At 38.6% G+C, this 27,239-nt stretch overlaps 1 protein-coding gene and 1 pseudogene across 2 annotated transcripts in view; one reads left to right on the plus strand and one right to left on the minus strand.

The window, feature by feature from the left end:
• Positions 1–27,239, minus strand: part of LOC146449846 (melanocyte-stimulating hormone receptor-like) — a 79,687-nt gene that overhangs the window by 34,470 nt on the left and 17,978 nt on the right. The window contains exon 2 of one of the 2 annotated variants that reach the window (XM_085101045.1): positions 25,486–26,639. The exons of the other annotated variant lie outside the window; for it this stretch is intronic. Coding sequence (XP_084957171.1) covers positions 25,500–26,453 — 954 coding nt within the window. The 5' untranslated portion in view covers positions 26,454–26,639 and the 3' untranslated portion in view covers positions 25,486–25,499. Of the gene's footprint in view, positions 1–25,485; positions 26,640–27,239 lie in introns of those variants that run through there. 2 annotated transcript variants of the gene reach the window in all.
• LOC146449850 (uncharacterized) lies at positions 12,771–14,075 on the plus strand (annotated as a pseudogene).

A 27,239-nucleotide genomic window follows, 5' to 3' on the forward strand; every position in this document is an offset into this window, starting at 1 on the left:
AATGAACTTGAGTAACGTAGAACACGAAGGAAAGCAATAAGACGGACATCATCAACATTCCAGCGAAAAACAGGAACTGTACTGGCGATGGATTGGCCATTTGGTACGAATGAAAAAAAATTAGTTCCCACTGGACGCCATCACGTGTGCTGCGGAAGACAAGAAAAGGAGGAGAGGCGGAAAGACACATGGAGGCGCACGGTGGAGAAGAAGCTGGGTTTAAGATCTTGGGCTGAGGTACCCATTGTTGTGTGGGACAGAGATCGATGGAAGAAATTAATTACTCGCACAATGAATGATTTTCCAGTAATCAGATACCTATGTTTTGCGCACAGGATTCTGGGATCGCCAGGGGGCAAACATTGCTAGTCGCTGGAAAGAAATGTATGGCATGAAGTTGTTTCTTCGTCAAAAGCAGTGATTTCGGGCAAAAAATAACGCATTTTCGCCGTGATTTTGTGAGAAGCGGAGGTGACTAATGTTGGTGCGTTTAAATTGTAAAATTTTGTGTTATAACTGGGATGAAATCTACCGATAAATGCGAAATGTTGATTGTGCAATCTACTGAATCTACATCAAGTAATGGTGACCAATAATCTCGAAATAATACAAACGTAGGTATTAATTTGAGGGGATTGACTCAATAAAGCCTTTTCAGTTGTAATTGTATGTGTGCCGATATTAACAGCCCATATTAACAACCTATGCCAGGCGGTGATCACTGTGCTGTATGAGGTGTATAAATATAGGGTTGACAAGCCTTCGCGCTCACGTGCGTGTTTTAGTTTTGCCCTCATGGGTATATCTTTTTGAGAACACCCTATTATTTATGAAAAGAGCGGTGTCCCCCGTAAATTTTCTTTAAGAGCTTGATTTTCTTCCTATTAAATGCTATTTATGGTTTGGAGGATTTGCGTGATGGTCACTGTCGCATGTTTTGTATTTTGATCTCAAAGGTCATATCTGGGTTATGCGTATCGTTTATTAGAACTCTTGTTGTTTCTGTTAAGCGACTGCTTTAGTTATTATTTTTCTCCTGTGTTTTGATTACGCCACAGAATGATTAGACAATTATCGACACACATAATTACAACTGAAAAGGCTTTATTGAGTCAATCCCCTGAAATTTACACCTAAGCTGCCTAAGTTTGTACTTTTTCAATGCAATAACTTGATGTTTTCACAATCAACCTTACGCAAGAGTGTTTATCGATAGATTTTATCGCATCAACCACACAAAAACTTACAATTTCCACGCACAAACATTAGTCACCTCCGCTTCTCACAAAATCACGGCGAAAATGCGTTACTCTTTGTCCGAAACCACTGCTTTTGACAAAGAAACAACTTTACGCCATACATTTCTTTCTAGCGACTAGCAATGTTTGCCCCCTGGCGATCCCAAAATCCTTTGCGCATACATGGGTCTCTGATTACTGGAAAATCATTCATTCCCCTTTACACGAAAAACACATTTCCTTCACGTTGTGTAACTTAATATATATTTTTTTTTCAGCTTTCCCGACCCATTTTTTTACGAATGAAGAAAGAATAGATCCCACTGAACGCCCTCACTTGTGCTCCAGAAGGCGTAAAAAGGAGGGGATGCTGAAAGAGACATGGTGGTGCACGGTGGAGGAGGAATGACAGTGGTTTTAAAGAATTCCAAAGACGGTAAAATATCCCCCAAACGCACGAGAATATACACCAGAGGCACGTCAGTTTTATTCATTTAATTGAATGAAAATTAAAATTTAATATCATTTAAGCTTCGGTATCGCTAACATTTTATTCCCCACACAAAGTCTTATAACGCGTTGAAATTCTCAACGGCTGCCTGTAACCCAAACACCGCTGACACTCAAAGGTCATCGATCCACTAGTGATTAATTATTACACACTCTCTTGTGACGCGAACTTGGGCTGCCTGTGCTAGGATTTACATTTGGAGTGGTCGCTTACGGAGGTTCGACTAAATTCCATTGAGGTTTTAATCTAGTGGAAATGAAGGCTAAATATAAATGCTTGAGATGCGAATTGCCAATTTGCAATAAATGCTCACTGTGTGAGTGTACTCTTTCTATTTTTCGCAATTAATTGCCAAAGAAAGGCCCGACGAGTACTGTATTTCGGCATTTCGCTGGCAATTCCTAGCAGTAACTAGCCGCGCATCGAGTGAATAACACGGGGACAAGTGCTTATTCCCATGTTTTAATGAAGTAAAACTTGTGAATTAGGATTGACGTAGGTTCGACGTTTTCTACCACACTGGAATTAAGTCGACTCTTTGTCGAACCTATTTTTAATAAATTCTAGGCGACTTAGATTCGATGTTTGCCCCAGGCCTAAGAGTTTGTATGGCGTTAAAATTCGATCGAAAATTAGACAACAACATTTCCTCAAAAACCCACAAACATTACGATAAAGTCTAAAAAAAGCTCACCCGGTGTGTTTTGCTGTGTTTTCATGGCTTCTCAAAGCTTCCAAATGCCGTTTTGAGCGGTTTATCTCTCAGCGGCTGATCCACGTGCATCACTGTATTATGTTAATAGCAAGGTTGGAAAACTTGAAATCGAATTTGAATATAATTTGCCCTCTCATTTGAGAAGAGCACTTCGAAAACCTCGCCAAAAAACCGCTTGAATCTTAGGCACACGCTTACCTACCTCCTTTCTGCGGCCGACTCTTCTGGCTTTGCACGGTTCGATCAGTTTCTCCTGCACGTTTTGCTCCACCACTTTTTCATTCAAATCTTCTGCTCATAAATTCCCGTATCAAACTTGACAATATCTCCTATTTCATCAAGAATACAATCTGTGTATGATTTGGGTTCTACGATTTCTTGGGAGAAGCAAGTTTGAGCCACCAAATCCTCTTCATCGCTGCTGCTCTCGTCCATCATGGTAACGCCCGCAACAACACGCAACTGAATTATTGTAGTCATAAACATTACTTGTTAAACCTGGGATATCGAGACACTGGTAAACGACACACAAAACAAATTATCAAACAATAAAAAGAAAAACGAACCAAGAAAACAAAAAGCTAAGACCAGTACAGAAAAAATGTTGCACAATGGAATGTTGTTATTAAAATGGTACTCTCCAATGCAAAGGTTTTTTGACTGCAAAATTTGTCGTTGTTTCAATATCCTTGTGATGCACATTACATACCAGTGCTAAAAAAATTGTTCCACAAGGCAAAGTTGTTTTTTCCAAACTTAAATGTTTTCAAGCATATTGTTTTTCAAAAGCTGTTTTTGGAACAATAGATCTTTCCTCGTGAGGGAAAAGTCATAAAATATGTCGGATAAAAACCTCGAACGTCGGTATTAAGCAAGGTCATGAATTTGGCTTAATACCGACGTTCGAGGTTTTCATCTCTTACTCAGTAGTGGACCACTGTATGTGACAATGGCTCCCTTTGTTACTATGCAACGTTCTGTGCATCTCGAATTAGAACAAAAACTCGGGTACGAAGGTTTTCTTTGCATGGATTATGTGTGGGAAAAGGATATCTTAGCAAGGGCTGTTGAAATTCAGAAAGAAAATTTTGTTTAACCACTCATATTTTACACATCTTGGGAAAAAATTGCCCACATTGTTATGTACTTTAAAGGTTTTTAGTAATTTGATCTGGAGTTGGTGGTTTGGGCACGTTAAAAATAAAATCGAAAGATGCAAGTATTTTCTGTTTGCCATGACTTAAAAAAGTGATAACCAATGAACGGAGAAACACTTGTTTTTCCGTCATTCCAGGACCATGGTAGCATCCGTATGACTTGTTATAATGAACTCCTCGGTTCAGTTTACAAGAGAAACTAGACACAAGGCAGACAACTTGTTACAGGTGTCCAGATACTGCGAAATGTGCGGCAGCGAGGAGCTTCTCTCACCAGTCTCGTCGACTCTGATCCATTTTTTTTTACTTTTGTATCTAGCCCAAGAAGGGTTGGCTAAGAAAACACATGAAGCAACTTCAACGAAACCCCCTTTAAGCACGCATATTCGATCGTATGATTTAAAACATGTTTTTATTCGTACTTTTATGTCGGTCAACGTGTTTTTAATCACTTCTAATTATGTTTCCGCTTTACAGTCAACCCAGGTCACGCGTGAACGATATTTTTGAAATTTGAACGGAGTTTTGAAATTTTCATGTCAGTTTTGAAAATTTCAGAGTTCCCGTATAAATTTCCCTAGCTTATTGACAGTATAAAGCTATGAATGTTTCTTTACATTGCAAAATTGAATATTTCTCGAATAACAATTGTTTCCCAAGTATTTTGAATCTTTTTTTTTCAGTTAATGCGTCTTTTTCGGAACGATTTCCAGAGAAATGTCCAACATTCCATTCACACGTCGGACATTACAAAGAGAAATTCGAATGTTCATTTCATTCTTGGAAATACTGTTCACGCGTGACCTGGGTTGACTGTAATATATTCCAGCTAATTACAGTGTGTATTTTATGCCACAATATGCCTCGCCACATTTTAATTATTTTAAGGGGCTTTTGCGGAGAAATCCATACAAAATAATTCAGAAGTGCTCCACTCTACATCACTTATTTGCAATTGCGTTTTATTTTGTGTGCAGGTGCGTCGAAGTTTGACTTTAAACTTTCAAATAAAAAAAAATTAATGTTGCAACGAATTATTTTTATGAATGTTTAAACGACTAGTGGTAAAAAAAGATGGCATACAACAAAATCTCTAATTGACTTGTTAGAGCTGCATTGTCCATTTTCTATAATGATATCCAATGAATCATTGGTTGAACTTGCTATATAACGTTCTAGACATCAGCCAGTATTTCGTACCTTAACTCGATGAACAGCAAAGATGTTTAACTGTGTCTTTTACTGTTTGTCTGACTTCTGTTATCTTCCAGCAGTAAAGAATTGGGTTTAGAGACGAGTTTAAGTAAAGGAGAGTCACTGTAGATAGGCGCCAAACGATTTCTGCACTCACACCCCGCCATCCTTTAATCATTAGAATAATATCACAAACAATAAACGGTACATAACATACAACCATTGCAATCTGCACCCATGCTATGCTATGGACAGTCTTCTTGTACTGCGTTATGATTAAAGGATTGCCTTCTCGGTTGGGTTGTCCTTGGTGAACATGTTCAACTTGAGTTTGATGTTGATGTAGTCTGAGATAGATCTTCGTGTAAAAGAACACGGAGATGACCACAGAAAGTACAGCAAAAATAAAAGCTGTTGTGTAGGCGATAAGAACGCTCCAAAGACAACTCACAAGTCCATCCGAAATCCCAATAAGCCAAAAACATGTTATAGCTGTACGAACGCGCCCTAAACTTACCACTTGTCTGTATCTCAGGCCCATCTTTAAGGCAAGGAATCTGTCCACACTTATGGCGGTCGATGTGAGCACAGATATTCCACACAAAGCGAAGCTTGAAGCTCTTCCTATTTCTCGAACGTAATGCGTAATGCTCGAGTTTATAGTAATCTTAGCGGTGTATACGTCCAGGATAAAGATGACATAAAAGGGCTGCACAATAAGACCGATGCAAAGATCAGTGACAGCAAGACATCGAAACAACAGTTTTGTTGGTGGATGAAGAGAAGACACTTTGTGAAGAACTAACAGGATCAGGGCATTACCCAGAGATGCAGTGAAGGAAAGAAAAATGTTCAAAGCTGCCAAAAATACAGCGATGCTCTGAAAAACTGTGCTCCCCTGGTGGTCTGACCTGTTTCCTGTCCTAGTGAAGTTCTCCATTTCTAGGAGTTTAACAAAGAGTCGTCGCCGATTGCAAGTGAAAATAAATCCTTATATTGTGTTCTGCGTTTACGAATATCTTGTACTTGTAACCAAGTGTTGTATTTTTGCAAGACGTCAGTGCTGATCTGTAATAGTATGGACTGCGAACGTTGGTACCCACAACTTAGTCGTCTATATATCTTTTGTTGCTATACCTTAGACTGTAATCCTGATGTGTAGCTGGTGGAATTAAAATGGGAAGATGCAAATTTTTTCGGTTTTCCATGACTTAAATGACCAATTGTCAGAGAAACACCTGTTCGTGGAAACTGTTCAAGTAATTCCTGAATCATTCTAACATCCTTTATGACTTGTTGGCACAGGGCAGACTCTGACACAGTATTTGTATTAAACGTAAGGCGGGTTTCCTTAAGATATACACGGAAGCATCTTTTAACGAGAAAATCATTATACACGCAGTAGATATTTGTTTCTTGAAAAACAGTTTAAAAATATATATATATATATAAAAAAAACAGCTCACAAACAGTTCTATTATCACGTTTAATTATGTCTTCCGCTGTAACTCTATTTGATGTCACAACGCGGCCTTATTGTGTATTGTTTGCCACAATTGGCCACATTCTGATAAGTTTAAGGAGGCTCGAGGCAGTTTTTTTGGATTTAGGGTGGAAGTTTTGAAATTACAATCTCGCATACAAGATAAACTTCGATCTCCTTCACACTACTTCATCATTTCAACATATGATCAAAGTTAATTTTCTCATCGGTTTCCAAGCAACAGCTATTACCATAGCAACGGAAGCGCATAACCTCTTATTTTAAACATTATCGATTATCTCGAAATCTAGTCAGACACTTTATGACGAAACTTTAGGGATTTAAACTACTCAATCTAGACAACTTGTAGGCGAAATTAGAAAAAAATCTGTAAGAGCGTTTTCAAGTAAATAATGAATCAATTTTTACGAGGTGATTTTGTTTATTCCAGCATTTTTCACCAATATTTCTGACAAAATAAAACTAGACACTTTGTCTTTTCTGTTAAAAGGTCCTTGCTCATAGCAAAACATTCTAAATGTATATTGAGCTTCATGGGTGTCTCCGATTTTAAGATATTTGTGTTTGAAAACAATGAAAATAAAGCGCAGATGAATGAAAAAGTTTCTACTTTGCATAAATCGAGATATCTTTAAAATACCCCGGCAGACTTTTCTGTTAAATTACAAGCGGTTAGAGTAAGAATTCTTTTCGATATTCACGCAAGTTTTAGGCTCAAGAACCGAGACCGGTGTTAGATAAGAAGGTTGAATCTTGGTCAAGTTTCAGTCATTATTCGCTTTCTCCGAACAAGAATTTTATTTTGTTTGTCCCGGTCTATTCGACTGCTATTCACGTGCTGTGAATATTTATGATTACGTGAAGTCGTGCAAAAGGTAACATTTACATAAATATATGTTCCTGCTTCTCAAGTCTTCCATTGTAAATTTTACCTTTTGCACGACTTCACGCTATGATAAATATTCAAAGCACGTGAATAGCAGTGAAATAGACCGGGACAAACAAAATAAAATTCTTGTTTAGAGAAGGCGAATAACGACTGAAACTTGACCAAGATTCAGCCATCTTATCTAACACCAATTTCGGTTCCTGAGCTTAAAACTTGCGTAGATATCGAAAAGAATTATTACTTTAACCGCTTGTAATTGACAGAAAAATCTGTGGGGGCATTTTAAAGGTATCTCGATTTATGCAAAGTAGGAACTTTTTCATTCATCTGCGCCCTAAATTTTCATTGTTTTCAAACATAAATATCTTAAAATCGGAGACACCCATGAAGCTCAATATACATTTAGAATGTTTTGCTATCAGGAAAGACCCTTTGACAGAAAAGACAAAGTGTCAAGTTTTATTTTTCCAGAGATATTGGTGAAAAATGCTGGAATAAACAAAATCACCTCGTAAAAATTGATTCATTATTTACTTGAAAACGCTCTTACAGATTTTTTTCTAATTTCGCCTACAAGTTGTCTAGATTGAGTAGTTTAAATCCGTAAAGTTTCGTCATAAAGTGTCTGACTAGATTTCGAGATAATCGACAATGTTTAAAATGAGAGGCTATGCGCTTCCGTTGCTATGGTAATAGCTGTTGCTTGGGAACCGATGAGAAAATCAACTTTGATCATATGTTGAAATGATGATGTAGTATGAAGGAGATCGAAGTTTATCTTGTATGCGAGATTGTAATTTCAAAACTTCCACCCTAAATCCAAAAAAACTGCCTCGAGCCTCCTTAATATCAACGAAACCAAAAACTGCCTTCAAGACAAAAGACCACGACAAATTATTTATATCGTTTTCTTTTTACGAAAGTTTATAAAAAAAACTTTATTGCTCATTTTGCAACGAATACAACATTTTAAAGGTCCTTTGTCTTTAGTATAGTTTAAAACTTAACTTAATATTTTTCTTCAGCGTTGCCGACCCTTTTCGACTTGAAAATAAGGAACCGAAATGTTTATTCCTGTCAAGAATCATTGCGTCTGTTTCCTGCTGTAGGTTTGTGCGTCATGCACAACCAATTTTTTGTCTTTTTGTCGCTATTTTAAGTCGACAAATGTCCTTTGCCGAAAAGAAAAAGTGACATTTTGAATTTAAGTATGTAATTAGTATTTCATACTCTGAAATTTGCAATGAAGACGACATTTATCATCAGTATAGTTTAAACATAAAAACATCAAAACTTTTTTTTAGCGTTTCCGTCCCTTTTGGACTTATAAAAGGAACAAATGTTGCTACTTGCAAAGAATCATGCATCTGTTTCCAGCTGTATCCGGGTCCGGTGCGTCATACACAACCAATTTTCGTCTCCCTGTCGCTTTTTTAAATTGGCAAATGTCCCACGCCATCGATTCAAATGACGCATTTCCCTCCAAATAGAAAAAAGTGACATTTCAAATAGAGCTATGTAATAAGTGATTATATTCCACACTCAGAAATTTTTCTACCGTATTAATATCATGTTGTGAGTAACTTAATTTGGGAAGGAGGATGCAGACACGTGAGGAAATTTCACAAGCCGTACCTATGTTCTTTCACTTCCCACTCACAAATGCCATTTTGTTCCGGTCTAATCACCCCTTAAATCGCTTTTTAGCAGGGATACAAACTAAAGTACATACATGAAAGAATTTTCAAATCCAACGTGGTTTGTGTATGGCAATATTGTTCCGAAACTTGGCCCATGACAAAATCCGGATGAAAGCATGACTAGCTAGACACTTTCTGACAAAAATGCCTTCCCAGAATCTGCAGAACACATTGGCCGATGAAGGCGAGCAACCAAAGAAGCGCGAAATAAGGATAGCAAAATAGACGGAGCTCATCAGCATTCTAGCGAAAAACAGGCAGTGGTGATTGATTAGCCATTTGTTACGAATGAAGAAAGACGAGACCCCACTCAGCACCCTCACGTGCGCTCGAGAAGGCAAGCGAAGAATTGGGGGTTGATAGAGAGTTAGAGGTGCACTGTGAAGACAGAGCTGGGTACGTTTGAGATCCTGGGCTGAGGTATCCTTTGTTGTGCGGGACAGAGATCGATGGAAGGAATTAATTACTGCCGTCGAAATAAGGTTTTTTACTTTTTTCACTGTGAAGACAGAGCTGGGTACGTTTGAGACCTTGGGCTGAGGTATCCTTTGTTGTGCGGGACAGAGATCGATAAAAGGGATTAATTACTCCCGTCGAAATAAGATTTTTTTTTATTTAATTTCTTTGTTAAAAATTATCTTGTTCCTATGTTACACTTAGGCAATTTAAATGTTGCGGGTTTTTTTTACGAGGACACGAAGGATTTTTCCAACGAAACATTGTGAGGCGTACATGAGGAATTTTATTTAGAAAGTTTATAAACAGCGTCTGTCGGCAAAACAAATATGAAGGAAAGCATGTGTAACTAGATCTGCTAAAAATCTATTCGTTGAACTAACATATCTTACGCGTCTGATGTTTCCAGTTTCTACTTGAAAACCAGGTAAAAAGAGAATTAAGTAGAAATCACATGACAGCCCGCGCAGAGATCCACGAATTCACTGTCCTCAAAGGGGATATTTTGAATAAAAACACTGTAATTTTTAAATACGCCAGAAAATGCATGCTTTTAACGCCAATTAGCCTGTATTTCGACTCGATTAAACTCTAAGTGGAATTAAGTCAGTCAGTGGCTTTTATGTGGTCTTAAACATCGTTCTGTTTGCAGGTAAACCCGATATTACAGGGCACCGAGCAGCGGTCTATACCACTATTGTGGCCTCTCGGTTTAAGGTGCATGAAAATTCGCCTGCTTTTGTTTTAGCTATTAACTTCATTACTTAAATTTGCAGATCGTATATCTCTAACTAAGATGATGCATTTTATTCCCACTAATTCATACTGCAATAAACGTATTTTGTTTTTATGATGCATAGGATATCAAAATTGTCACCAAGTGTATCGACTGAACGAGCAAGCAAAACATTTACAAGTCTAATAATACAACAGTTCAATTTTAAACTTGACTGTGCTGAGTTCCCGCCCTAAATAACAAGTCCAAGTTTTTATCACCACTTTAGAGGACCACTGTATGTGACGGTGGCTCCTTTTGTTACTGTGCATGCGTTCTACGCATCTTGGAAAAGAACAAAAACTCGAGTACACAGGTTTTGTGAGGGCGGATTGTGGCTGCGCGGGAAAAGGATATCTTAGTAAGGGCTACTGGAATTCAGAAGGAGAATTAGAGGTAGGGAAAAAATTCCATACACAGTTAATCATTTTATTTTATTTTATTTATTTTTTTAATAATCCTTATCTGACTTGGTAGCTGGGCACATTAGAAATAAAATCGAAAGATGCATTTTTTTAATAAACGTTTTTTTAATCATGAAAAATTAGCAAACGAAAATTAAAGTTAATAGCCGAACATTGGGCGTCATCGTGACACCAGTCTTAAGGCAAAGTTGATAAATTAATGCGAAGATTTGATTTCTATACTGAATACCTTTGCGCGAATCGAGTCTGTTTGCACGTTTAGGGATGGTTTAAATTTTCTTATGAATAGCATTTCCTTAAAGTGCCCCTAACCCTTCAATTCGTTTTCTTTTTGTAGATTTCCATATCTTTCAAGAACTCATTTGCGAAAAAAAATTTCAGAAATATTGAATCCTTTGGGGTTTTTTTTACGAGCGCTAGAAGTGAAGGCAGTCTTGACGATATTTTCACCTATCGTTCGCATTAGTCCCCCACTCGGCCAAATATGGAGCGTGACGTAACAAAAGGACATCGTGCAAAAATATCCGAAGATTCGCGGTAATGCTTCAATTGTAAACAGAGAAAATAGTTGAAAAATGTGTGGTTTTTGGATGCAGCAACTCTCGAAATGTAGAGAAAGGAATCAGCATGCATAAGATTCCTTCTGAATCCTTCTCGTGTCCTTTTCTTACGTCACAGCTAAGAAAGTGTCAAATATCGGACGTTTCTCATTGGCTCGTTCCTAATGAGCCCACGAGACAAAAATTGGTCCAGCGGGGCTAAAAGCGCACAAAAATTTAAACATTTAAGTTACTTTTAGCGCTCGCAAAATAAAAAGGATTCAATATTTCTAAAAAAAATTCGAAAATGAATTCTTCACAGATATGGAAATCTACCAAAAGAAAACAAATTGAAGGGTTAGGGGCACTTTAATTAGGCAATCAAATTTTTCGAGTTATGTTCGCTCAAGTAGTGTTTACAAATAGACGACGATTTTTGTTTGTGGGCATCAACGCGTTCGTGGAGTCGGCCGCGAGTGTAACCAACATATCCTGCATCGCAGGATTTTTAATCATTTTAAATTATATCTGTCTTCTCTTTATTATATATTCCGGCTAATTACACGCCTTAATGTGTATTTTATGACACAATATGCCTCGCCGCATTCTAATTATTTTAAAAGGCTTTCGAGGAGAAAACCATGCAATCAGTACAAAAGGTAGTACAGTCTACATCACGGATTTTCAATTGCTGGCTTATATTTTGCAAGCAGATGCGTTGAAGTTTGACTTTAAACTTACACATAAAAAAAAAATACTGTTTGCATTAAAGTATTTTTAGGAAAGTTTTCAATGGCTACTGGTAAAAAAGATGCCCTACAACAGAAGTTCTAATTGCCTCGTTTGAGCTGTGTCGTCCATTTTCATCGTCTTTAATTTTACTTTACATGACTTTGTTCAGAAGTGAAGTTGTCTCAAATGTGTACGTCTGTCACATTTTCTAATGAATGTAATTCAGTAAATGTTAAGTTAATGAGCTATTTTCTTCCTTTGCACAAACACAAAATTTAATTTTGTATGCACATAAATCCATTTTTTCTTGGAGCAAATGTGCGTTCTTAATCACATTTACTTCCGAAGTAAAGTTGTCTAAAATATGTATTTGTTTCTCGCATTTGCTGCAGTGTGCAGTGTTGACTAAAATCTGTAAATGTCGTGCAAATATGAAGTTTGATTTATGTGAAAATGTGAAAAAAGTAAAGCAAATATCATGTTTTACCTAGCTAAGAAATTACAAGAAGCAACTTTAACGCAAAACCCATGAAACACGCATCTGATCGCATGATTTTAATCATGATATATTTCGTACTTTTATATTATGTTTTCCGCTTTTATATATTCCGGATAATTACAATATGTATTTCATGCCACAATATGCCTCGCCGCATTCTATTTATTTTAAGGGGCTTTCGTGGAGAAAACCACGCAAAAGAATATAGGAGGTGCTACAGTCTACATCACTTATTTACAACTGGGTTATATTTTTCTTGTAGATGTGTTCAAGTTTTTTATACAATGAACAGTGTAAAACTCGCGTTCTGATTGGTCAAAAGAAGTGTGTGATTGGAGTATAGACGCACGAATGAGGTCACGTACTACAAAATTCTTGTAGACCTTCCTCGCAAAATTTTTTGTCGAGAAAACATTAAGGTTTCCGAGCGAAAAAAATGGATGAAAGTAACGACGAGCTAATTTCCGACTGGTGTAATCAAGATTTAGACATAAAATGTTCTGAAGCAGTCGACAAATTTGAACAGAAAAGTCGTTTCGCTTTGATACAGAGATGGAAAAGGTACTCGAGGATTCCTATTCGAAGTCGACGAAAAGACATACAAAATGGGTCATAAAACTATTCCAAGGTGAGAAAAATGTTTTTTTTTTTCATTTACTTACAACGAAAAAGATTAAGTAAAATCATCTTTGCTAAAACTCCCAATTCTTTCCATAGACTGGCGTCGTGAGCGAGGAATGACAACAGTATTGTTGCAAATGAGCGACATTGAACCAAACGAGGCCCTAGCTAAGTTTTACCTCGAAGCAAAAACTGCGAAAGTAGAACAGTACAGCCCCTCTGCACTTCTACGATTCAGAAATTCAATTGAGAGACACCTGAATAATAACAGTCGAATTGTAAAACTTTCCAAAAATCCTATTTTTTTTTTCAAAAAAGTAACAAGATGCTTCATTCTTAGCTCCGAATAAACCGCAGGGAAGGAAAAAAAACGTGAATCACAAGCCAATAATTGAGGCAACTGGCCTTGTACGAGTGCACTCCAGTGAGTTCACCTCCATGAATACTCCAGCTGGTCTTCAGCGAAGAGTGTGGTTTTTTTTATCTCCGTTTACTGGTGCAGAAGAGGGCGCGAAAGTCAAAGAGAACTGACTCGCTCCAGTTTCAAGTTTTTGAAAGACGGTGAAGGACGCGAATTCGAAGTGATGACGCACGACGAAGCAACCAAGAATCATCCCGGGGGTGAAACCGACAAGCAGTCAAGTGAAGGATAAAAAGAGAAACCTGGCTGTGCAGCACGGGAAAACCCGACGATGCCTTCGACTCCGTCAAACAGTACGTGTCAAAGCTGAACCCACTGTGCAGTGCTTTCTTCCATTCTTCCAGCGACCGCGACCTTGAATCCGTAACGAAGATCCCCTTTGGTAAGAAAACAAGCCGCTGGGCGTCAATTCCCTCGGCAACATGATGAAGTCAATTTCCACAGGCAGCAATCTTTCAAAGATTTACATCAACCACTCGGTAAGAGCCACGGCTATCAGTTTTTGGTCAGATGCCCAGATGCCGATATTCCAGACGGTCATATCATCTTCGTCTTCGGGCACAGCAACGAGCAAGGCCTTGCCCATTACAGTTCGTACCGTCCGCTCCGCAGCTGAGAAAGTTCACAGACGCAATTTCAAATGCTGATGTTACTGCATCGACAGTTCAGACTTCCATCAGCACGGCCCTGATTTCCTAGCCAAAGCGTGTCCTGGCTCCAGTCACAAGTACCACAACAAACCAGATTGCCGTCGACACGCCCTCTTCATGAATGCATTTCCTTCAGGATTTTTCAGCTCTTGCAACATTGGAAACGTCCATGTTTGCCCGGGATCTAAACCCAACCAAGGGGAAAAGTAAACTGACCTTGATTGAAGCCAGACCGATTCATAAATAGACGGTTTTTATTGGCTTTTGGTGCCGAACTTTCGCTTCACGCTGGATTCGAATGAAAGGTTGCGATTTTGAATAATTAAGTTGACAGATTACTGACTAATCACAACACTTGTTAGCTCTAAATTAGCCAATAGGCGTGCTCTCTTTGTATAGATTATAAATGACGTAATAAAAAAACAATTTTTGCCCCATATTCCACGCGCAAATCGTCAACATTCGTCACCATTAAGATTTTCGAAAACGTTTCCAATATTTCGTACGGACCCATATCCAAACAATGTGTAAAACTCTGATAACGCACAGAGGACGTCAAAAGGTGTTGACAACGTCAGTAACGCTACTCGCCTGCGGCTCGTAGCGTACTTCTTTGTTCACACCACGTTTTAACATGTTTAAGCATGTTTTAGGTTAACGTGTTTAAGCGCTGCCTTAGGTATCCCCTCTTAAGTAACTTTAGCACTTCCGCTTTTTAATTCATTGCTTTATTTAAGCCAATTAGACATTTTTTGTTAAAAACGTTTGATATATAATTTTTACCTTAATTGAATTTTAGCGGAGCTCCGTGCGCCGTAGGCGCGCGCGCGGAGCCCCATAGCTAAGAGAATTTGGTAACCCGTGAAAGCGAAAAGTTTTGGTTTGGTTATGACATCACTTGTCCACCCGTACGTCCAGCCGTAAGCAATCCCACAATCCTAATGCGCCCGTGTTTGTTTACCGGGAAGTTGCATGGCGAGGTGCGTTTACAACAGAAATTATAAAGAACACAAAATACAAAGACAATTCATTTGTTTTCGTTGGATATGTTGACAAACGTAGAAAGAAGAGAAAGAGAGAGTAAAAGAAATCAGAAAAGCGGGGACGATTAAGCAAAGTTCAACGTGAAAGCGAGCGATAGATAGCAAGTTAGAGCAGGCCGGCTGGATAAGTAAGTTTAAAGAAGCCTCCATTTGTCTATATCACCCGTTTGTGATCAGTTATGGCAACTTTCAAAACTCTAAAATAGCTTTACATAGACACCTTAATCGCTTTCGAGGAGAAGTTAATTTTTGAAAAATATATTTCGTGGCCGTGTTTTTCATTTGCACCGCACGGCTCTCGTGTGATTGTAAACACACACAAGTTTCAAAGTTCCTAAATAATTCTACCAAACACCAAAGAGTATTTTCTGTATTCTGCTTTTGTTCACGTTTAATTAGAGACTAGAATTATTAAGAGCGGCTGCCCGTAAGGATCGAGTTTTCGCCGTCAAAGACCAATTTGGCGAATCGCTCATACTCTGCCCAAAAAATACCCCTTGGTGAACTAGTTTTAAAAATCATATTTAAAAGATCCGACGTTTTAATTTTGAGACATTCTCAAAAATTTGAAAATGCGGTCAAAGTGCGGTTTTTCGGCCAACTGAAGGTTCAAAATAAGGTGCGCGGACGAAGCACCGCCAAATGCTTAAAATAACTTCAGTCGAAGTCAAAACTTTAAACAAACTATGAACAACTATTCTTGTTTATTGTCCACTACTAAACATTTTCAAATCTATCCATTTTGTGATTCTAGCGAGCACTTTAAAACCACCTTTGTAGAGCGCTAAAATTAGCAGCGAAATATAGGTAATATTTAACGGCACAAAAGTGTTCCTGGTACCTTAGTTTTCGATAATTTTACTTAACAGCCTTAACATATAGTTATTAAACATTCACCATGCCAAGTTTCAAGCTCGGACTCGCAACGCTTCCCTCTGATAAAATCGGAGAACTTTTGCAACATGTTCGGCTCAAATAACACAGGATTATCGACAAAATTGAAGCTAATTAACTCGAATTAGGCCAAAATCCAAAAAATAAACTTAAGTCTTGTTAATTTGTACTTTGACCCTGAAGATATGTCTACTATCATGCAAGGCAACGGCCACAGAGGTGTTATGGCCTCTCGAGAATTTAAATTCGAAATGAAAATCTGTGCTCTTTTACTTCGGCGACATTTGCCTTTTGTTTACTTGTACAGTAAGAGTTGTCTGCAAGCACTTTTAACAGATTAAATCTAAGAGATGTCATGAATCCTTAGCCTCTTGGTTTTCTAAAAAAAAAACTTGCTGAATTCTTTAGGTAAGCGGAATATTGGGATACTGTATAAGAATAAACATTTTAAAAACTGTGAGATCGACACGAAATCACTTGCAACCATGAACCATTTTAATATTCAAGGTATTCTTACGTTGAGTGCCAATGTAAACGTGCGATTCGTTGCTTCTCAGTTGATAGATGTAAAACAATTTTTAATAGCAATTGGAAACACAAATTCCATTAAATAAGTAAGAAACAAGAGGTGAACTTGTCCGATCTGCAACAATTAATGGTACCAGATTTATCGCTTAAATTAAGATTATCGTTTGAAGTCCTCACAAAAAATAAGCACATACCCAAAACCATAAATCCACTTTTGATTCCACACCACTGAAACCATACAACTATTATAAGCATCAGATGCCAATTGAATCCAAATCATTTTTCTTCATAGTCAGTATCACCTCAGCTTTCCCAATCTTCGGGTTGAAAATAGTTGCTCGAGCTTAGAATGGCGTTTGCGCCAAACGACAAAGCGTGAGATTCCGCGTTTATATATATAGATGAGAATAGAGCAAAATAATTGTGGCCTTTGATGCAAATGTAAACAACTTAATTTTTCTGCGAAATTGAAGTCATTGAGCGGGAAACGTTGGATAAATATAGTCACGCGGTCATGTTAGCCGCAATCATCGTGGAATGATTTGAGAAACATTAAAAAGCGCTATATTCTTTGCTGTATGCATATGACCTATTACTTTTAAATAATGCATAATTTTACATATTATTTTAAGAGTGTTGGTTATTTTCCAAAAAATTGTTCAAAGTGTGAAGCACAATTCAATAAGTCCTTTTAGAAATGCAGAGAGGTATTAAATTTATTGTTTCTAAAGTACTGACAGAAATACATGTAACTAACTTTAGCACTGTTTGTGATCACAGAATAAACATTTTGGTGAATATACGATTTTATCGTCCTTAATTTTACCTTACATGACTTTGCTCTGAAGTGACGTTGTCTCAAATGTCTATATCTGTCACATTTTAAAATGGATGTAATTAAATGTTGAGTAAATGAGTCATGTTCTTCCTTTGAACAGACACACAATTTTGTATGCATATAAATCCATTTTTTCTTGGAGCAAATGTGTGTCCTTAATCATATTTACTTGTGAAGTAAAGTCGTCTTAAATTGACATTTACAGTTGAACCTCTCCACAACGGCCACCTTGGGGACAGAAGAAGGTGGCCGTTGTGGAGAGGTGGCCGTTATGGGGAGGTAGGGGTATAATATGGCACCTTTTTTTTCGGGAAGTACAACATGTTTATTATGCCAATTAAGTTCATGCTTACTGTAGCCTATAACGGCAATCCGATCTTAAATAATATATACAGATAAAATACACAATAAAACGTAAATGAATCAAAATGTTAACAAGACGAAACGAGCAAGGTTCGCAACATTCGCTGACTGCCTGTATTATTGTAGACAATTTAGGCTTACTGCAGCATATAAATGGAACACAATCAAAATACGTAGATCATTAAAATGGATACAGAAACGTAATGTTCCGAAGACAAATGTCGATTACTGCATCAACTTATAAAAAAAGGTTTTGTTTTTACAAAAAAGAGCTGTACAGTGGCCGTTGTTGAGAGGTTATTTTGGCAGTTGGGGACGCACTTTAGTGGCCGTTGCCGTTGTAGAGAAGTGGCCGTTGTAGAGAGGTTTATAAACAAGAGGTAATGTATGGACTGTCCGCCGGGACAAAAAAAAGTGGCCGTTGTAGAGAGGTGACCGTTGTGGAGAGGTGGCCGTTAGTGGAGGTTCGACTGTATTTCTCACATTTGCTACAGTGTACAGTGTTGAGTAAAATCTGTAAATATCGTGCAAACATGGAGTTTGATTTATGTTCAGATGTGACCAAAGGGAAGCAAATATAACGTTTTACCTCATTTGCCCACCCTGTAAAACCATTTTCCTTGTGGCAAATTTGTGATATTGTCTGGCTTTTCTTTGCTTGTAAATATCATACAAACATGATATTTTACCTCATTTTCTCACCACGTAAATCCATTTTGCCTGGAGCAAATGTGTGGTGTTATTTATATATATATTTACCGCAGAGGTAAAGTTATCTTGAAAATGTATTTCCTCCCACACATTTGCAACGGTGTGTGAATATTTTGTAAATGTGGTATTTTACATGTTTGTAAATATCTTGGAAACACGATGTTTGATGTCTGTGGGAATATGACCATAGTCGAACAAACATACCGTTTACTACCCATGTAAATCCATGACGAGACGCAGCGGGGTCTGACTGGAAGTATCTCAAAGGAATGCGGGGTAAGAAACCCCGCATTCCTTTCATATTTCTCTTTTGCCCCCGATGGAGAATAAACTCCTAGACGGTAAAAGGTGTTATAAGCCACGGCTTTCTGTCAACAAAGGTCATGAGGGGACACAGTTAAAATCTTTGTGGTTCCTTGAGGCGTCTGTAATCTCATTCAATATGCCATAGAATGAACGGCTCATGTTATTCTCACTTCTTTCTTTGCGATCTGGACAGTGTTTTTGAATATCCTAACTCGATACAAAATTACCGCGTTACTCCTCATATAAGAAGATGGCGAGAATAAATTCGAACAAATATGTTTGTGGCATGACGGTGCTCACGTACATACCGTCTAATGAGAGGTACCGTGCAATTTAAGCGCAAATTGATCATGCCGATCAAAAAATATCTATACCTATAAGAGTTTGCCTTTTGGTCGAGGGTCGAGGGTCGAGGGTAACTGGTCGAGGGTCGAGGGTAAATGGTCGAGGGTCGAAAAATTATTCAAAATTATTTTCAAATTATTTCTGAACTTCGTCAACTCAAAAGTCCACAGGCTCGTGTTTACTCGAGATTCCGGTGCCTGTTTTTGCCGCATTTGGGTTTGTCAAAAGCTTCTACATTCCCACGGACTCTCCAGCGTGCTGAGTATCAGAATCTGGTGGCCCTTTCTATTTTTACGGTTAAATTATTTTTTTCCCGACCGCGAATTCGAATTATAGCAGAAGATAATTTGGGGGCTTCACACTAGAGCTTGTAAGTATAATCTAAGTGCACTTGAAACCTACTTTGAGTGTGAAGGGGTAAAACCTACCAACTTGAACTTTACTTAGTGACCATGGAAACGTTCGTAGTTCAAAGAAGCCGAAGTACGCCGCCAAGTATGGCCAACACCACACTTGAGAACGTACTTGACCAATAGGAAAAGGGAAACCAACTGAAAGCTACGTGCTGCGGTGCCAGAACAGAAAAAACATTTTGCCGTGAACTAAAATTAATCCAAAAAAAAAAAAAAAAAAAATCAAAATGGATGGCTGGAGATACGCCTCGCAGTTTGAGGACTCCATGGAGCAGTCTTTTTTGTAAGTAAACATAAAAAAGAAGGAAAAGCCGATACAAATAGTTAAACTTACGATCTTATTTGAATTTCATCTTTTACAGACTGCCTAAACCATCGATTTTCAGTTCAGAAGATGTCGCCTGTTCTTTTGTTTTGTCGCCAAGTACTCGTAAACAATGAAGTACCTATGCATTTCCTGTAATGTTAAAACTCTCTGAGTTAAAATTAAAGACAAAGTCAAGAGTAAACAACATAAAACGTTTTTCCGTTGCAAAGGCTCCGGCGAGCAATCGCATTTCTGATTTTACCGCGAACGATGATTGACAGCTTGTGCTTCAAGTGTATACTTTGTCACCAGGTGTGAAGCCAAGTTTTCTAAAGTGCGACTTGAGATTTTCAAGTGCACTTGAATCAAGTGCTTACTTGAAACTAACTTAGCTTGTAGTGTGAAGCCAACAAATGCGAACGCTGAAGATGCCGTTACGTATCGTTGTAACACTCAAGTTTTAAAACAATATTGTTTATTCAGAGCAGAAACCCTGAGTGGTTTTTTTTGTCTAACGATTCACTCGCTTATGAAAAGATTTAATAGGGCCTATCCGCACTAGCAGACAAATTCGGATTTGTCTTCGAACAATCTGAACAAAATATTTTGTCGTGACAATTTTATGTCTGAAAGTTTTTATCCGCACTGAACACTATTTGTAGTCTACAATCTGTCAGATATGTCAACAACTGTAAATAGCGGTGATGTATATTATATTTCGTTCTAATTTATTCTGTTCTGCGCCAAAACAATAATGGAACACGTTCAAATCCTGATCGTTATTGCTTGTATTTTGCTTTTAAATCAAGCTCAAATTGAGGCAGAAATACTGCTTATGCTGTGCTTAATATTGAGACGTCTAATTCTTCGAAATCAAGTGACCTTGCTTGCGAGTAAACACTGTAGACAACAGAGACGTCGAGGACTCGATCGATTTTGTCGTAGAAGACCGATTTTCCTTTATGACCACCACTTTGGTTTCGATTCCACTGTTTAGCATCCTTCTACTTATCCAGCAGGTATTTTATCTTACGCTGACACTTGTCGACTGTTTTTTCGTACCAAAGTTCAGCTCCAATTCTTCAGCGTTCGCGTTATCTTCTGCTATAATTTGAATTCGCGGTCCGGAAAAAAATAATTTAACCGTAAGGGACAAAAATATGACCCAAATGCGGCAAAACAGGCACCGGAAACTCGAGTAAACACGAGCCTGTGAACTTTTGAGTTGACGAAGTTCAGAAATAGTTTGAAAATAATTTTGAATCATTTTTCGACCCTCGACCATTAACCCTCGACCCTCGACTAGTTACCCTCGACCCTCGACCAAAAGGCAAACTCTTTTTCGACCCTCGACCATTTACCCTCGACCCTCGACTAGTTACCCTCGACCCTCGACCCTCGACCAAAAGGCAAACTCACCTATAATGATATAAAAGGTGCGCGTCGGTAAAATACTAAGATCGTATGACGCTTTGTTTGTCCACGTACTTTGTTCTGCAATGAATCAACAAGATCGATTTTCGCGAATTTCGCTGCAATTGCATGGTGAATAAATATTAGACTGAATTTCGTCAGATGTGACTCCTCTGCATCCTGTGCACAAAGGTCGCAAACTAATCGCCATCCTTTAGATCTACTAGTTGTACATTCACTCCGGAACAAAGCCTTACCAGCTAATGTTTTCTATCTATCACTGGTTTTCTATTGTCGTGCGATAAGCCGCTGTCTCTTCGAATTTGAACTATCACTGTGTAGAAACGCGGGCACATAAACAAGTATCTTGAACCGCGATCGCGGAATTATATTACAGTACTGTTTAGCGGGAACGGGAGGAAGCGCGCCCTTCCAAAATTGTGATCGGTCATGCCACGAAAGTCGCGTGAAAGTTCGTTAGAGGAACAAAAGAAAGATGCGCAAAGCAAGGAACAAGGAGGCGATTACTAAGGGCCGCTAATGAAAGGGAGGCCAGACAAATGCGAAGACAAACGAATGAGAGACGTATTCTTCTACTAAGGAATTGGCGCGTGTTAATTATGCGAAACGGTAGGCATTGAAACAAAGGAAATACAAGGGACAGAACCAAGGTAAGGCTCGCTTAGCCAAGAAGACATAAGTTATCACAGAAGAGCATTTGTCTAGACAACCACAATTTTGAATATTCAATCTTAACGTAAACACGACTAACATGATCTTGCAATGTACACCGTCCGGGCAATTTTTCCGGGGGTAGGCATCATAACATTCATAGTGTAGGAGAGTGGCCCTCAAAATTCGAATTCCACTCCTGAACTTACGATGAAATGGAACAATCCATATTCACTTTCAGAACAGGGGGCACGACAAATTCACTTTTTGCGCGAAATGTCCAAATTGTAAATCTATCTTCACACCAGACCAAAACCATTACCAAGGGACAATGTAGAACACTTTTATTAGTGAGGTCAGTATTTTACAAAAAAAGCAATAAAAACACGAAACTATATATCTGGTGAAGTAATGAAGGAAGTGACTATGAAGCAAACTCCAAAAAAAATTAAATGCAGAAAAAAAAAAATGCACAGCCAGTGTCGTGGTTGATATCGGTGGTGTCGTGTAACAAAAAAAATAACGCTCATACGGCAACTCAGCCTTTAATTTTTTATCCATCAGAACGGCGGGTGACGCACCTGATACGGTCTGATGTAACTTAGAACGCGCTAACACAGCAACTTAGCCTTTAATTTTTTATCCATTAGAACGGCGGGTGACGCACCTGATACGGTCTGATGTAACTTAGAACGCGCTAACACAGCAACTTAGCCTTTAATTTTTTATCCATCAGAACGGCGGGTGACGCACCTGATACGGTCTGATGTAACGTAGAACGCGCTAACACAGCAACTTAGCCTTTAATTTTTTATCCATCAGAACGGCGGGTGACGCACCTGATACGGTCTGATGTAATATAGAACGCGCTAACACAGCAACTTAAATGGTATGATGTGACAATGCAGTCACCAGTGCAGCCAGGCATCGGATTGATATCGATCAGAACGGTGAATACCCCCCCCCCCCCCCCTACATACACGCTCTAAAATTACATGAAATAATTTTTTCCACAAGACTGAAGGTTGTTTCTCCCTGTACGGTTTACTGTAGCGTCGTTAATATGATGGAACAAGACAGAGGTATGCACCCAGGGGTATGCATAAACATGTACATGTCTATTATTTTCCCCTCACCACTCATGTCGCGCGTGACATGTAGTGCGCGTTTACCTCGCGTTTTTCGTAAGCCCGCGAAACAAACACGAAAAATAACGCTTGTTCTGCGGGGTCAGTCTGGTGTTTCTTCTATCGAAAGGTACGTGTGCATTTTGCTTCCGTCTAAAAGTTAGCTCTTTTCCGGTGCAATTGTTGTACTCAATGTTCGGGTTCTTTTAGCCTCTTCGTAAAATCAGTTAGTCACAACAGGACCGCTCGCCAAATGCCACGGGAACTGATAATTTTGTCCACATAAGACTCCATTACCCGGCTCAACTTTTTCTTACAAATATGATAATACTTAAAGTAAATTTAAACCAATAGAGAGCAACCGTTTACTATGGTAGTGCCATGAATATACATATTCTTCAGGATTCACCTTAATCAATGCATTTGTTATCGTACTGTGTTGACAATAGCATTCGTGCGATCACCTTTTTCAGGATTTCACTCACAAGCTCACGATGTCTTTTTTTATGTTTTTTCTAACCGTGTCTCAAGGCAATGTAATAGCGCGCTTGATTTAAGTATGTCTGCCCTCTTTAATACACTCCGTGAAAATGTTGCACTTCGTTTCAGAAAACGTATCATTTGCTTGATGATTAAATTTAGATCATATTCTTTCGGCATTAAAAGAAAAGATTATGACAACTTTGTGGTCTCAAAACAGAATAATCTAGGAATGCTAGTAAATTCTACTCCACGCTACTAACAGTAGAGGACGCCTGTGCCTGTTTAGCTCTGTTTATATGCGCGTGATCGAAACTGTATATTTTCACTGTCAAATTCTTCAACCGCGGAAAAACAAATTCTTTACCACAACTGTTTTTGTGTGTACAGGAAAACTGAGATGAGTCATTTACGACTTGATGACATGTATTATTCGGCCATTGAGTCTGTACATTTCTGGTTTCCTTTCAGTACAAGAACATTTCTGTGATTTTGGCCGTTACGTGTTCGAAAATTCACTGTCACTGTAGAAATATCACAAGCCACGTTTGATGACCCGGTTTACCCGATTTCCAATAAAAAACACAGGGCGCAGAAAATTACGGCTTAAATCCCTGGGAAATTGCGTCTCAGGCGGCCCAAGCTCAAGCTGTGAGTTGTGGTGATCATCTTGCGTAATAGCGATCACGGTGCAAATTTAAGAGTTTGTATGGGAATATTTACGATCGGGTTTAGGAGGTAAAAATTCCGAAAATTTCTCCAAAAAAAATAGACATACCTTTTGTATACGGTGTACTGTTTGTTGTTTCTCTGTCTCCTTTTGCTGATTTGAGGTCATTTTAGCGAGTTATCGTTTCCTGGGTCTCACACTCCTAAGAGAAGGACCTTAGGAGTGTGAAACCCAGGAAACTCTTAAATTTGCGAGTTTATGTAGCTCGGAAAAAGTTTGAAGTGTCGCGAGTGGGTCGTTCGCTTAGTAAGCAGAGAGTACGCAAACTTATCTGGCTCACTGGATTCACTTAATCCTTCTTAAGGTAAATATAATAATTTGGATAAGCGAGAATCAGGAATTACAGAGAAATCTTATGAAATCTTCGGACTCCCGTACGAATAGCGAATACAAGTCGCCGTACGGGTGCCGTACGAATAGCCACTGTGTATTTTACTTCACATTTACAACGGTAATCGGAACCATATACATGTGACATGTCAATAGACAACTGTAAACTGGATGGTGACATTTAAATCTTATTTACCTGGCACCATTGACACAACCTCAATTAAAAGTAAACCGCAATTTAATTAATCACGGAATTCCGGTACTTCCAGTTCAGACCCGCCTGCGTCTTGTCATGATGCTTTCTTTTATACTATTGTAGATCCGTTTTTAGGTCGACTCTGATCCAGTTTTTTGTATCCAACGTTAGAGGGTTGGCTACTAGGAAAATAGATGATGCCACTTTAACAAAAAACCCATTAAGCACTCATCTGATCGCATGATTTGAATCATGATATAATTCGTACTTTTATATTAGTCAACGTTTTTTTAATCATTTTTATCAAGTTTTCCGTTTTTAAATATTCCGGCTAATTACAATATGAATTTTATGCCACAATATCCCTCCCCGCATCCTAATTATTTTAACGGGCTTTCGTGGCGAAAACCATGCAAAATAATTACGGAAGTGCTACAGTCTATATCACTTATATACAACTGGTAATATTTTACTTGCAGATGCGTCGGAGTTTGACTTTAAACTTACAAATAAAAAAAATAATGTTGAAACAAATTGACAATGATGAATTATTCTAGAAAGTGACACAGGCATACTGGAAAAAAAATACAGGGAAATATACCATCACAATTATTTCTTAAAACAAATTATTTTAGTGACCGTTTTCCACGGCTAATGGTAAAAACAATGCCATACAACAAAAGTTCTAATCGACTTGTTAGAGCTGCATCTTTCATTTTCTATAATGATATCAAGGAATGAATTATTGGTAAAACTTGCTACTTTCCGTGCGAAACATCAGTCAGTAATAATACGTGGATTAACTCGACGACAGCAGAACTGCTTAACTGTGTCTTTTACTGCTTGTCTGACCTCCGTTATCTTCCAGCAGTAAAGAATGGGGTTTAGAGACGAGTTTAAGTAAAGGAGAGTCACAGTAGATGCCCGAAAGATTTCTGCACTCACACCCCTCCATCCGTCAACCGTTCTGATGATTATACTAGAAATAATATGCGGAACATAGCACACGACCATTGCAAGCTGCACCCATGCTATGCTATAGACAGTCTTCTTGAACTGGGTTATGATTAAGGGCTTTCCTTGTCTGTTGGGTTGTCCTTGGTGAACATGTTCAACTTGAGCTTGATGTTGTTGTAGTCTGAGATAGATCTTCGAGTAAAAGAAGACAGAGATGACAACACAAAGTACAGCAAAAGTAACACCTGTTGTGTAGGCGATGAGAACACTTAAAAGACAACTCACAAGCCCACCCAAAACCCCAATAAGCCAAAAACATGTTATAGCTGAACGAACGCGCCTTAAACTTACCACTTGTCTGTATCTTACGCCCATTTTTAAGGCAAGGAATCGGTCCACACTTATGGCGGTCGATGTGAAGACAGATACTCCACACAAAGCGAAACTTAAGGCACGTTGTATTTCTATAACGAAGTGCGTAATGTTCGGGTTTATAGTAATTACAGCGGCAAATATGTCAAGGAAAATGATGACATAAAGGGGTTGCACAATAAGACCGACGCAAAGATCAGTGACTGCGAGACATCGAAACAGTAGTTTTGTTCGAGGATGAACAGAAGACACTTCATGAAGAACGAACACGATCAGAGCTTTACCCAGAGATGCGGTAATGGAAAGAAAAATGTTCAAAGCTGCCAAAAATACAGCGATGCTCTGAGAAGCTGTGCTTGCTTGGTTGTTTAAAACGTTAGCATGCCAAGTGAAGTTCTCCATTGCTAACCAGTTTAACAAAGAGTCCGCGCCGATTGTAAATGAAAACAAATCCCTATAATGTGCTCTGCGTTGACGAATATCTTGTACCTTCAACCAAGTGTTGAAGTCAGTGATGATCTGCAACAGTTCGGACTGTGAATGTAAGACCCACAAGGTCGTCTGTTTATCTTTAGTCGTCACGTGGAGCTGGTGAAATTAAAATGGAAAGATGCAAATGTTTTCGGTTTGCCATGACTTAACTTTAACTATGAAACACCTGTTCTTGGAAACTGTTTATTAAGTAATTCCAGAATCATTCTAACATACTGTGTGACAAGAATAACAAGAAAAAGGGTCAGTAGGTCTTACGCAGGCTAGAAGGAAAATACCCTTAACGTAACGATCTTAAGAGGCTGTCCGCGTTAGAACGGAGAAGGCAAATTTCGACTTTTCACCGATTCCGCTGATTTTTTCTATGAACATTTAACAATTGATTCATGCGTCAGCGTACTTCATCGAGATATGAAGCACGCGGGAAGTTTGGAGAGCACGAAAGATGCGTAAGAGTTGCTCGAGGCGTAGCCGAGAGCAACTCTAGCTTCTTGAGTGCTCTGCAAACTTCCCAAGTGCTTCATATCTCGATGAATGCACAGCTGACGCATGAATCAATTGTTTTATAACATTTTCAACGCGGTAGTTTTTGAACCCGTTGATTCTAGGTTGGCCAGAGGTTTCCAAAGCATTCAGCCAATGTGCTAAATGGTAATAAACAACCCCATGTTCGGTAAACATACACATCTTACAGGG

Source organism: Pavona decussata, unplaced genomic scaffold (assembly GCF_977016875.1).
Source record: "Pavona decussata unplaced genomic scaffold, jaPavDecu1.1 SCAFFOLD_566, whole genome shotgun sequence".
NCBI classification, from domain to species: Eukaryota; Metazoa; Cnidaria; class Anthozoa; order Scleractinia; family Agariciidae; genus Pavona; species Pavona decussata.